Source organism: Vitis vinifera, chromosome 18, assembly GCF_030704535.1.
Source record: "Vitis vinifera cultivar Pinot Noir 40024 chromosome 18, ASM3070453v1".
Classification (NCBI taxonomy): Eukaryota; Viridiplantae; Streptophyta; class Magnoliopsida; order Vitales; family Vitaceae; genus Vitis; species Vitis vinifera.
This window is the reverse complement of record NC_081822.1, coordinates 10,453,580-10,467,495: the sequence shown is the minus strand read 5'-3', so window position 1 is coordinate 10,467,495 and position 13,916 is coordinate 10,453,580. Positions and strand designations below refer to the sequence as shown.

General features: G+C 35.5%; 1 protein-coding gene across 1 annotated transcript; it reads left to right on the top strand.

The window, feature by feature from the left end:
- Positions 1-4,009: 4,009 nt before the first annotated feature.
- LOC100259086 (outer envelope pore protein 24B, chloroplastic) lies at positions 4,010-13,508 on the top strand. The gene is made up of 3 exons (XM_002282872.5): positions 4,010-4,316; positions 4,541-4,897; positions 13,230-13,508. Exons 1-3 carry the CDS (start codon positions 4,113-4,115, stop codon positions 13,308-13,310), a joined length of 642 nt encoding a protein of 213 aa, XP_002282908.1. The 5' UTR covers positions 4,010-4,112; the 3' UTR covers positions 13,311-13,508.
- Positions 13,509-13,916: the final 408 nt, after the last annotated feature.

Below are 13,916 nucleotides of genomic sequence, written 5' to 3'. Positions count from 1 at the left end.
TATTGGAAAAGGTATGAGATATTCGCAATCTATCTACTTAAATGAGGGACCATAAAATTATGGTTATGGAAAGCCATCGAGGGATGGTAGTAGTTCCTTATATGGAGGTAATAAAATTTAAATTTGACTATGTAATAGGTTTATCTAATGTTGAGGGTTGATTGTTATCTTAGATGAATTTGATTTGATGCTCCAAGTTATAATTTTTGCAATGTAACTATAATTGTCAATTTAACTATAGTTAAGTTATTTGTTAATGCAACTCAACAATTGTTAAGTTTAAGTAAAATTGCTGACTATAAACTTAACTATAATTAAGTTATTTATTAATGTACCTCAACCATTGTTGAGTTCAGGTAAAAATTTTGATTGTGAACTTAACCTTAGTTAAGTTCTTTATTAATATAACTCAACAACTGTTAAGTTCATGTGAAAATTATGATTGTAAACTTAATTGTAGTTAAGTTTTTTGTTAATGCAACTCAACCACTATTAAATTAATGTGAAAATTTTGATTGTGAACATATTATGACTGTAAACTTAACTACAATGAAGTTATTTATTAATGCAACTCAACCATAGTTAAGTTCAGGTTAACAATAGCTGTCAACTTAACCATAGTTAAATTTAACCAATTAATTTATATGATAAAACTGAAACATTAACTTAAATTTTCAATCCTTCATTCAAAAAAATTGATTTAAGCATATACACAAAAATTTCATTCCATCATGCCTTTATAAAGAAAAAAGGTGTAGATACATGGCTAAATCATCCCTGAGAAAGAAATCATATAGTAACATTATTAAAATGACCGATGAACTAGTTGTAAGAAGAATTTTTGAATGTTGATATTACTCTCAACAATATTGATACGATTATGTTCACCTTTAGGATGTAATGGGATTGGTCGTTTGCATGTTTTTTTTATTGTGCCAATCACCACATCTATCACAATATCGTGTGCACTTAACATCTCTATTTGAACGAATTCTTTCAATTTTTGGCCTTCCTGCTAGTCATTTGTTTTTTTTTTGTGATAGCACAACTTTATAAGGGATGTTTTTTATAATTATTCAATATTTGTTATTTCCAATAGGATATATAGACTTTGAGTGTAAAGATATATACGATAATGGAGTCTCCATATTTTACCTATAATGGTGAAGTGAAGTTTTAAATTTTCAAGAAATAGAAATAAATAATATAATAATATATAAAAAAATTTGTTGGTTGCTTACATTTTTAACATATTTTCACAACCAATAATAAATAATAGATGAAACAATGATGAGACTCAAACTTTTTTTTTTTACAGGAAAACAAAGAGAAGGAGCAATTGGATGATCAAAAAAAATAAAAATCTAATATGTTATAAAATAAGGGGAAAAGTAAAAGTGTATTGAAGAGAAAAATGAGGTATTTTTGTATCAACTGATCATTTTTTGTATCTTTTAAATGATAAATTATTCTTACAAATATGGGGTTATTTTGACCCGTTTAGCCAAATAACCCTTTCATTTAATAACCAATTTTTAGATATAAAATCTAAAATATAATTTTATTCTTAAAAACAAGTAAAGTATTTTCAAAAACTGTTTTTGAACAACTATTTTCTAAAACACTCTCAAACACATCTCTATGTTATATAAAAAGAGTACATGTTCCAAAGAGTTGCGATGGCCGATTTTATTTTCCTTTGAAATGTCTAACAAGATAGTGTAATTCACGCTAAGTGCGATGTAATATGCTATTACTCACATCCATAATGAATCTATTCATCAAATCCACAAGCAAATGATTTCTGATCAACGGATAGTTGAACAAAACCTCTTTCAAATCCAAAACTTGTTCTAAATCACTGGATTCCATCACTTCAACCTCTATCAGCCTCGCCAAAGCCTCGTAGCTTTCCTTCACTCTCCGCTCCCTTTCCTTTACTTCCTCCATCATTGCTATGTCTGCTCCTGGACCCGGTTGCTTCTCCTTCTGCTTCAACTTCATTCCTCTTACCATTTCCGGAAACCTCTCCCCCTCAGGTTGGCACGCACCTTCCTCCTTATCACACTTGTTTGTCTTTTGACTCTTTTCCTCTTCGTCTTCATCTTCTTCTTGGAGCTTCATTAATTCACCGAGCGACTTCGTATTTCCTCCAACACGCTTGTTTTCTCTCAGAATGTCTCCACGTCTCCCGAGTCTAGCGCAATGGTGAAAGCAGAAGAAACCGAGGCTGTGACGTCGACAGTTATCGTGTACGGCTTTGGTCAGTGATTTTGACGATTTGGTGAATGATCTCAAGGTTTTCGAGAGCAGCTGTATTCGAGTCATCATAATTAATTTGGTTTCTCCGTCTCTTGTTCTCAATGGCTTCATTTATACACGATCACTTCCGAGCTCCGACTCAGACCTTGGGATTGATAGTTTGCCATCATGCACGCCCAAGCAGCTTTACATAAAGGTTGGTTGACTTGTGATAATTAGCTCTCCACATTTGTCTCAAAACCCTTCATGGGAAACTCCACTAGTAATGGACACCATCGCCCTAGAGAATCGTGCAATATACTCTTCACAAAGAATTTTGCAAACGCAGAAAATTGAAGAGCATGTTGGATGAACGAAAAAAACTTCATATCGATCATATTATAAGTTATTTATTTTTTAATTTTATTTTTTGGTATGTTTGAAATAGACAAAAAGAAGGACAAATGAAAGTAAACATGCTTATTATTCCTCCGAGTACAGCACCTAACTCAATTGTCCTTGAAGTCGAGCACCAACGGTGGTGCTTGCGTCGTGTGTGACCTTTCGAAAGGTGGTTGGACCCCGTCCTAGCACCACCTATGGGTATTGTTTGGACCAGCCTGGTCCAATCTCACATGGGCTCGTCACGCTGGTGGTCTTGCCCGTGGGTCGGTTTGTACTTGTGCATAGTAATGCAGATAGGCACGATGTTGGCTACGGTTATCCTGAACTGCTGATCTCATTCTCTTTTGTCCTCTGACTGGACATGGTTCGAATAATTCACTGTGCCCATATTCTGATCCAACAAACTCAGGCCCACTAATGCAAAACTAGTTTGTTGGGTCTAGCACATGAAACTCAAACACGGGGTCCATTAAGGTTTGTCAGGTTTTACTGAGGCCCATAATTAATTAAGTATTGAAAGGTAACCAATGATTTAAATTTGTATAAAAATGTAATTAATTATTAATTATAGGACAATAGTTTGTATGCTGTTAATTTTTGTTAGGAATAAGAAATAAATCTGTTTCATATTTTTTATTTTTAAAAATAGAAAATGATAATATTTTATACCTAAGATGTAAAGACTTTCCTTAAAAAGATAATAAATTTTAAAAATTCTCTTTACATTTTTATTTGTTTTTTCTTTATTTTTCTATGTTAATGATAACATTGATATGACTCCTTCCTATTCTATAAAGTTTACCGTTTTTGAAAAACAGTGCTATATTATTTAAAACGAAAAATTATTTTCTAACTTAAAAATATATATAATAAAATTTTTCAAAAAATTATATATTTTTTAAAATATATTAAAAAAAAATTTGTAATTTTTTTTAAAATAATTCCAAAGAGGCTCTCATTTTGCATTTTTTATTTTTATTTTAAGCACATTTATTACACTTTTGAATTTTTTATTTACTTATAAATTTTCCTATTTTTTAAATTTGTATTTATCACATTTAAAATTCAAATAGAAATAATTTTGGAGGGAGTTTTACTATTTTTAAAATTTGTATTTATCGCATTTAAATATTTAAATAGAATTAATTTTGGAGGGAGTTTCCCGAATTATGAAATCGCTGCTTGATTACTTCACCATCTTCCATAGGACATTTTCTTTGTAATTTTTTATTTCGTTCTTTCTCAATTCTCATTTTCTTCCCGTAAGAAATGAAAATTTGGTTGGGTTTATTTATAGTTAAATATGAGTTATAAAGCATATGCCTTTAAGTTTGGTTAGATTCACACGCAAAGACTCTGCTCCGCGACATAGTATATAGTGAAACTTGTCCGTAACAAGTTCAATTTCAAAGGCCGAGTATCTCCACCTAATCCGCCTCGGTGTGCTCGTCTTCTCATTTCTCTGGATGAATACCTCCTTGAAACTCAGCTATGGACTCGAGAAAAACAACGCCGCCGCCTTCGCCACCGTCGCCGCTAAAGCCGGCGACGTCAAATTTAAAGCTTCTATGACCGACGCCACATTCGTTAATGGCCCCAGCTTAACCGGATTGGCTCTCGCCGTCGAGAAACCCGGCTCTTTCGTCATCGACTTCGACGTCCCCAAAAAGGTTTGTATTCCCAAAACCCCCTTTCGTGAGAGAAATTGCTGGGTAATTGTGACAAAAGCTAGGTGTGGAATTCGCTCTTCAAGATTTGTAGTTTTACATTTTTTTCCCCTTAGTTTCTCGGTAACCAAACGGTGGACTAGGGCTTCTTGTAAAAGAAAAAAAGAAAAAGGAAAAAAAACCGCTCTCTCTTTCTACTCTCTTACTATGGGGCTTTTGTGGCGCAGGATTTTAAGTTCAGGTTCATGAACACAATTAATGTAGCGGGGAAGCCGTTGAATCTGACGTACATGCATAATAGAGGTGAAAATCGGACGACATTGGATGGAGCGCTTGTGGTCGATTCGGCTAACAAGGTTTCGGGTAGTTACATGTTTGGCACGAAGGATAATTTCAAGTTGAAGTACACCTATGTGCACGGAGGGACGACTACGTTCGAGCCCTGTTTCGATTTCGCTGGTAAATCTTGGGACTTTATGCTGTCACGCAAGGTTTACGGGGATGATGTGGTTAGGGCTACATATAAGACATCCAATCGTGTGATAGGACTGGACTGGTCCAGGAATTCCAAGCAGTCTTTCAAGGTATACAATTTTCTTTTCTTCTTTAACTGGTTTAAATGCTGGCCATGAGTTCCCATTTGAATTGCATTACTGAGTGACGTTTAGGACCATCTGCTTGGTTGGAATGGGAGATTGGAGATTGAGAATGGTATTATAGGAGTTTAAAAGTTCTCCAGAGAGATTGGAAGGAGAAGGCATCTCTTAGAAAAAAAAAAAATAGTAGATAAAAAGTTGTATAGAAAGAGCCCTTTTTTTTTAAAAAAAAAAAAAAGTAAAGAGAGGCAAAAATATATTAAAAAAGAGGCGCTAAAACAACGACTCAAACTAAACAAAAAAGATACACCGATCCCCACCCAGCATGAATAAAAAGGGTTGTCAACAAGGAGGTACAAAAAAACCCACTCTCAATGAGAGCCCAACCAATCAATGAAACCAACTAACGTCGAAGGACCATCTTTTATGAATAATTTGGTCTCAAACCAAAGAAAACAAACAAAAAACTTTTTAAGTTTTTGGATGGCCAACACATCATCTTCAATCACAATTTTGTTCCTTGTTTTTCCAAAGCATCCAAAAAAATGCATAAAGGACTTACTCTCCAAACTTCCATCCTCTTCTTTCTCACAAATGACCCATGTCATCCTAAATGTGTCGCCCTAACTGATGAAGGCAACACCCATTGCACCCCAAAGAGAGTGAAAAACATCTCTCATAAAGTCCTTGTCTTGTCACAATGGAGAAGGATGTGATCTACCGATTCTTCATGCATTTGGCGAAGGTAACATCTATTTGCTAACAACCATCCTCTTTTTTGAATTTGATCCAAAGTAAGAGCTCTTCCCCATGTTGCTTCCCAACCCAAAAAACTCACTTTGGGCTGCACGCAAGACTTCCAAATGATATTTGATGGGAAGGAAATTGTAGAGCATGGTTCTAAGGCTTTGTAGAGGGATTTAATAGAAAACTTCCCGCACTTAGTCTTCGTCCAAAGCACCTTATTCTCTTCATCCCCTTGAACACTCTTCCCATTGAGACTCAATAAGAATCTGTCCACCTCATCCACCTCTCAATCATTGAAGGGTCTAGAGAAATGCGAGCTCCAACTCCCTTTTCCATCAGCGGAACTCCACATATCATTCACCCAAACGTCCTTGGAGAGGGCTAGAGCAAATAATGAAGGAAAAGAGTCACAAAAAGGTGAAGCCTCACACCATTTATCCTTCCAAAATCTCACCCTCTGTCCATTATCTACCATAAAAAAAAATCTACTACTTACCAAGTGCAACTCCTTTCTAATTGCTTTCCACCTCCCCACATTGATACGATCCACTTCACGAAATCGAGAAACTTGTGGATCAAGAATGACTCCAAGATTGTCTAGAAACAGATTTGTATGAAACCGCGACCCATTGCTTATATGGAAGTAAGAACTTTGGTATAATGAAGATGCCACAATCAATTATGGAAGGATTGATTGATAAGTCGAAGGAGAATGCCACATAAAATTTTCCAATAAGTTCAAAGAGTTCTAAAAGAACCAAAGAGAATTTTCTCTCACAAAATTATAAATGAAATCTATATAATTTTTCAATAAATCGATGACTATTTAAATATAAAGAGGTCCATGAATTTCTAATTTATTACTTCCACATAAAATTTGAAAATTAAAATATCTTGAGTTGGATTCTAAAAATTGAATCCATTATTTCCTAAAATCATGCTTACCCCAAAGTAAAAAGGAAATAAGGGAATTTCTAATTTATTACTTCCACATAAAATTCGAAAATTAAAATATAATAATAAATAAGAAAGGTAATCTAGTAGTCTTAAAAGATTGCTTTAGATTGTGCCAACCAATCTCTTTAATGAGTCAAAATCTAGTAATCACCAATTCAGGAAACTCCATTCAATCCATGCAATAGGCCCACCAGCCCATTTTTCCACCAAATTAAGGTCCACCCTAAACCGCGACTGGGCCATAGGTCCACTCTTATATGGGCCCCTAGACTGAGGCTCATGAGCTCTATAAACCAGCCCGCACCTCTTCTTACCAACCTCGGCCCAATTGTCTTTAGGCCCACTCCCCTCCCCACTCAATCTCACTCCAAAAACTGCTAGAGAGTTCCTTTCCTTAACAACTGCTTTCCCCCGCCCACCTTTTCCTGCAACTTGTCTTGCACCCCCAACAATACCCAAACCGTGCAAGTCAGAGTCAACAACCACCTCCCTTTCTATGACTTCACCATTGGAGCACGCCACTCCATCTCCAGCAATATGCTCTTGCGCTTGTGAAAACCCCATGCACCTCCCTGCATGTGTATCCACCCTTCCTTCCTCCCTAACCTTTGGCCGCTCATTTTTCCCATGCATCGACACCACCATCGAAACCCATGGTGGCATTTCCCACCATAGTTGGATTGCAAAACAATTAGATCCCCCCACCAATTGTAACGTCCCAGGTTGGTCTTTTCCCTCAGACCTTACTAAGAGCCTGGCCCATTGAAGCTGTGGGAAGTTAGATGTGTCGTCATCCACAACAACAAACCCTTTGCAATTGTCCCCTGCCTTTTTAAGCACCTCCCAATTCCAAAAGTGTAACGACAAACCAACTGCCCTCACCTAGATTTGATTAGCATGAACTCCAGCCCAAAAACAACCCACCTCGGGTCCCCACCTCTCCAAATGAAGCACCTTGTCCTCAAAGCGTCGAACCCCCCTTCTCAACATCCTCTATGTTTCCTCTGCAACTTTGAATTCCATCATAAAATATCCATTGCTCAAATTCGATAGGCTCACCCTTCTCTTCAGGTTCCAATGACGCACCCCCATCTCCTTAACAAATTCAAATCCGGAACCTCAACTATTGCTTCTCCCCATCGTCCCACCAAACAGCTCCCCAATTGCTCCTCCCTACTCCTCAAGTCTCTGCCCCCAAGTTGAAGCCACACTGCATCACCTAATCTTCCGAACTTTGCCCTTGCAACCTCATCAAAGGTCCTTCTCCCATCCTCTACCTCAACCTGGTCTCCACCCCTCTTATCGACCCGTTCACCAACAAGGCTAGAACCCACCTTCGCTTCAACAGGGGTGACAACACCAAGAGAGTGCAGCTTCTTGGCTAGCTTAACCCAGCCCCCAAGGATCCCTCTTCTTTCCAAAAAAACTAAACAAAACCTCTTTGCTTCCAGATTGAGAACAGAATAGAGGATGAACCTTCACGCCTTGTTAGAATGCCTCTTCATTCTAAATTTCCTACCCTCATCTTCCCAACTTTTTACAACACTCACACACATTTCCTTCTTGCAGCAGACTTCCACCCCTTCCAACAAACATCTCAAACTGAAGTCACCGAACCTAATCCACGAGGAGAAACCTTTACTTCTCTCCAAAATAATTCCATGTAGCTTCCCATCAGCATTCTCGACCGAAATCTCGAAAGACTTCTACTCCTTAGCAAACCAACAACTACCACCTTTGCTTCCCCTAGACATATTTTTATTTTTTTCGATTGACATTTTTCAAATCCTAAAAACTAAATGCGTCCTCCTCTGTTTTTTATCTTTTATAAAATTAGAATAACCCATGGGATTAATTGATTTGTTTAAAGCCACAGTATAACAGTAAAGAAAGTGTGGATCAAACTCTTACAGTGGGGAATGGGGATCTAATCTGACTTCAATAACATTTGACTACTTGGCTTTTAGTCTCCTTGCATTCCTTTTTGCTTTGGATTCTTGTTTTTGTAAGCCGTTATAATGGGAATCAAATCTCACTTCAATAAGATCTAACATTGGCTTTGAGTCTTCTCGTCAACGTTAACTTGCCTTTGGATGAGATTTTTGCCATGTGATTAGAAAGTATCAGATTCAGATGCTACATTTCTCCCTTAGTCCTGGCACTATGCCTTTAGGACATGTGACAAGGGTCTCTATTTGATCTTCTTGTAGAAATCTTGGCTCAACCTTCTACTTTAGCCTCTTATTTCCTTCTTGATTGAGCTTTGAATTGGTAATTGTGCAATTAGTATCTTATTTTAGCTTAGAATCTACAAAAAATTAAAGAGAAAATGTAAAAATTATTTTCCCATGAAACTAGAGGGTCATTTTTTTTTTTGATAAGTACCATGAAAGTAGAGAGTCATACAACAAAGAAGTTATAATAATGAGAAGAATCCTTTCTAAAACCAATAGTTATAATTAATAAAATTATAGATAAAGGAAATTTGAAGTTAAAGGAAAATTCCTTCCATAAGTATCATTCTCCTTCCTAGAATTAAAGAGTTGCATTCACTCCTCATTTTTTATTTTATTTTATTTTATTTTATTTTTTCAGCAGTTCTAGAAATGAAGTTAGAAAATTAACATATGTTTATAGTAGTCCCACTTTTTAATATTTGCTCTACTTTTTTGGCAACCCCCATTTTTTAAAATTAGTTAAATAAAAGAATATGTTATTTCACAAGTCTTTCAGGATTTTTCCAAGTATATTCGATTTGTCGTAGGAGATGGGGAAAAAATTTGCTTTTGGGAAGATTTGTGGTGGGGGGACCAAATCTTTAAAGACCAATATCCAAGACTATTTAGAGTAGTAATGGATAAAAATATTCCTATATCTTCAATTGTTGGTTCGGCTCGCCCTTTCTCATGGAACTTTAATTTCCGTCGTAATCTAATCGATTCTGAGATAGAAGATCTAGAACGCCTCATGCACTCTCTTGATTATATGAATTTATCCACATCTGCTTCAGACGCGAGATCTTGGTCCTTATTGTCTTCAGGATTGTTTACAGTCAAGTCTTTCTTTACAGCCTTGTCCCAAATGCCTGATTCATCTCCGTTTTTCCCCACTAAGTTTGTATGAAAATCTCAAGTCCCTTTCAAAGTTAAGGCCTTTGTCTGGCTTGTGGCACACAAGAAGGTAAATACCAATGACTTGCTACAATTGAGGAGACCCCACAAAGCTCTTAGCCCTGACATTTGTAAGTTGTGTATGGAGTAAGGAGAATCAACAGATCATCTCTTCCTTCATTGTTCTATGACGTTGGGGTTGTGGCATAGACTATTTCAACTAGCTAAGATGGATTGGGTTCCTCTGAAAAGCATTTCAGACATGATGTTCATCAATTATAAAGGTTTTGGCAAGTCCAAGAGAGGGTTAGTTCTGTGGCAAAACGCGTGCATAACTTTAATTTGGGTTGTGTGGTGGGAAAGAAATGTTAGGATATTTGAGGACAAAGCTAGGAATTCAGAGAATCTTTGGGACTCCATTCATTTCCTTGCTCCCTTTTGGGCTTTTTGTTCTGCGGGTTTTAAGGGCATTCCCCTTTAATGTATTACAACTTGATTGGCTAGCAGTGTGTAGTTCTAATGGGACGGTCTAGTGTATTGTTATTTTTTCGTGTTGTTTAGTTTTACTTTTGGCGGGAGGATTCCTCATCCTCCTTTTGTACTTCCTTTTCTATCAATATATTCATGTGTGGTTTCCTATAAAAAAAAGAATATGTTATTTTTTCTTCATTTTGTTGGGAATCTAACAAAAAAATTTCACCTTTACTGATTGAAGAATGCAAAACATGAACTAAGAAACATTGTGTATTCCTTCTCCCATCAGCAAAAATGATATAAAAGATAAAAATTATGAAAATGATGAATACAATTGTATTTTCTCTTATTTTCCTCAACTAAAAGAACTTGTAAACCAAAATGATAGAAAATGTGAAATTTTATAAAGATGAAAATTTTTGTTTGTCATTCATATCCTTTTATTTTAAATATTTGTTTGTCTTTTTCTTGAAGGGGAATAAGCAAAAATAACTAGGGGGTGAGGAGGAAATTTATAAGTGTTAGCATGGATGAGAATGAAGTTTTTGTTCCCATTTTAGGCTCTTACTTGCAACCAAATGCTAGAATGGGCCACTAATAGAATAACATTCTCATTCCACCACTCCATTAACAAATGCATTCTTATTTGCTTTAATTTTATTATTACAATGACTTCAAGATTTAATCAAGAAAAATGTTAGTATAGGTCATGAAAGGTTGTCTAACATAACTGTTTTTGCCCAATGCGAAAACGTTGGATAGGTTATGAAAGGTTGTCTAAGATAACCTTTTTTGCTAATGCGAAAACCTCGCATAGGTTATGAAAGGTTGTCTAAGATATCTTTTTTTGCTAATGCGAAAACCTTGAAACACAATTATATGAAAGCATAACAAGTACGTTATGTTTAGATTAGATAGAGTGTATGTTTGCAAGGATATTATCATTTACTTAGTCAGGTGTTTCATAAGCAACCTGTGTAGCAGTTATGCAACTCAAGATACTTGAAGTCAACATATTCAAACCAAGCTAGTGACATGGAAGGATGAACAAGGAAAGCCATGCTTAGAGTTTGGGAGAATGTAAACTCTTTACCATACGACATGCTTTACAAAACTTGATAGTGCTTGAGTTCTTGATGTCTCAACCAAATGATGCCATCACTTAGTCCATCAAGTGAGGTCATTAAATAAGCCAAATAATGTGATCACCTATTTATAGGCAACCATAGAACCTTCCTTTGGAACACTTATAAACAATCTAAATAGAATATAACTTACAAGCTATGTAGAAGTATACAAGAATAATATTTTGCACAACTCTAGAAATTCCAAAGACTTTCAGCCAATCTTGGAAATTTTGGGAGATTTTTGGTCTCTTCTGAAATCTTTTTGATGCTTTGACTGTTTGAAAGAAGCTATTGCCTGTGGGGTCATTTGCTGCTAAATATGTAGAGAATGAAAAGTTTGTATTCTAGAATCTTGCGGCCATCTGTAAATGCTCAAGTGAATGATTGTTTAAGCAGGGCATGATTTTTAGAATTTAGCATGATATGTGTCTTGGGTAGAGATTTTGAATTCATCCCATCTGGTCAATGTTGACTAAATGAAAGCACAGTTATTTTGAATCATGTTAACATTTTGCTTGTGGTGCTTTTAGTCACTTTAGTAAATAAGTAGGAGTGATATGATAATCATTTAAATCATTAAAGAAACCTTGAAGGACAATAACATGTCACACTAAAATGTGAATTGCATTCTTTTAGACACTACATTTCCAATGAAATGCTGACAATCCCCTGAGACCTTTTTTTTTTTAAAAAAAAGTTTTTATTTTATTTTATTTTTTATACTTTCCCTTTCCATGAAGATCATAAAAATATCTCAGTTTGGATCTTTCATATCATATTTCTTTGATAATTTCCTTCCTGTAGTAGCTAACAGAATACTCACAGAATCCTTATGATAGTTAGTTAAGGTCACTTTACATGTATTCTCTTTGTATTATTACTAATCACCTTCTCTAGTTTTAACATGGTGGAATCTTTTTTTTTTTTTTTTTTTTCTGATATGTAAATGTTTAACATGGTGGAATCTTGTCACTCTTGCTTTTGCACACGAGTTTTTCATTCTAAAATTGTTTGACATCTCTGATTTTTACTCTTGGTCATGTTACATGTATTCTCTTTGTATCATTACTAATCCCCTTCTCTAGTTTTATCATGGTGTAATTTCGGATTCATTACTGAAATTCCAATAGTAGATGTTCCTTGGGGATGGAATTGTTGCATTTTATTTTACATAATTCATGTAAAATACTAGTTGGCACCTAAATTAAAAGTGAGGGCTGTCACCCTTATCACCAAAATGATAATGTTAGGATGGAAATAAGCCGTGTGATGGATTTTTTGTGGGCAATAACTGATGCTTGAGATTCATGGTCAATGGTCATTTCACCTTCAATATATGAAAAACTTATGTTTAGTTCAGAAAGAGTTCTTTCTTAGTGGCTGCTTTTTGAAACTTGGTGAGTCTATTAATGTTCCTCTCTTTTGAAATGATGTAATGATGATATGGATAATATCTTCACTTTAGCTATTTGATGGGGGGAATTCTCTTCTTCCCACTTTTCTAGGTGATGGGCACCAAAACTTACAAAATTGCACAGATGTGTATTTGAAAGTCAGTTTTATTGCAAGAAAGGTTCTGTCATCATCAAGTTCCTTTTGCTCCTACTTTGCATAACAATGTTTTCTATCAATTTGTGGGAATCCCCTTCTAGTTTAAAGGGATCTCGGATTCCTATCATGAATATGTTTAATGAAAAGTAACTAACCAGCCAAACATTTTGGGAATTTTGAGAAATGCTTGTTGCTTAATCGAATTTTGTTTTTTTAACTGAAATTTATATCTCCTATGTGGAATTATGTTTGCACTTATTTTTTTGAACTGTTTGATGCCAAGTTAATGATCATCGTTTCGGCAACTTGGAGCCAGTGAAAACGTTCTAACTTTTTGTCTTATATTTCTCCCAGATTTCAGCCATCATCGATTTGAACGAGGAATCGAAAGTTCCGAAATTATTTGCTGAGAGCACATGGACCTTCGAATCATGATCTTTATTTTTTTTTTACTCTTCTAATTTGAAGTTTGCACATTGAAATAACTTACATGTTATACAACTTCCCATTGGTCATGTCCTTGTTGTTTTGAGCTTCTTTTGAGGCCTTTGAATAATACTGTCTATGCTGATTGCGGACTAAAGGCAGTTTATGGGTATTAAGTGCAAGAAAATTGGCTTCTCCAAAAGAAAATGTCTTAACCTTTTTTGTTGCTATAGTTGGAAAATGTGGCGAGTGGTATTTCTTTTACCTAACATCCGCAAGGCATAATGTAGGGTCTATGGTGAATTGGGAAAAATTATTATCCTCAATTCACTGAGTGTCTTTAAATTAAGGCAGAACTGGCTATAATTATCAGGCCATATATGGTTTATTTTACATTGGAGAATTAGTAGAAAACAAATTTACATCTGGGAAGAGTTTTCTGAATGGTCAAGGTATGACTGAATCAGTAGGCATGCTAAATGTTGCTTTGATCATGCATGTGGTGTTAAGCTATTTACTTATATGACTTGAGATTGAGATAGCTAATTAGTGGGACCCATTCTTGGCCCCTTTTGTCTATACTGTTTCTGGAGAATTTGGGTTTATGGTATAGTG

Excerpts from the sequence above, each read along its gene's own strand:
- LOC100259086 (XM_002282872.5), top strand. The coding sequence starts at position 4,113 with ATGAATACCTCCTTGAAACTCAGCTATGGACTCGAGAAAAACAACGCC. Across the intron at positions 4,317-4,540 it reads ACTTCGACGTCCCCAAAAAG|GATTTTAAGTTCAGGTTCAT; the intron begins GTTTGTATTCCC and ends TTTGTGGCGCAG. Across the intron at positions 4,898-13,229 it reads ATTCCAAGCAGTCTTTCAAG|ATTTCAGCCATCATCGATTT; the intron begins GTATACAATTTT and ends TATTTCTCCCAG.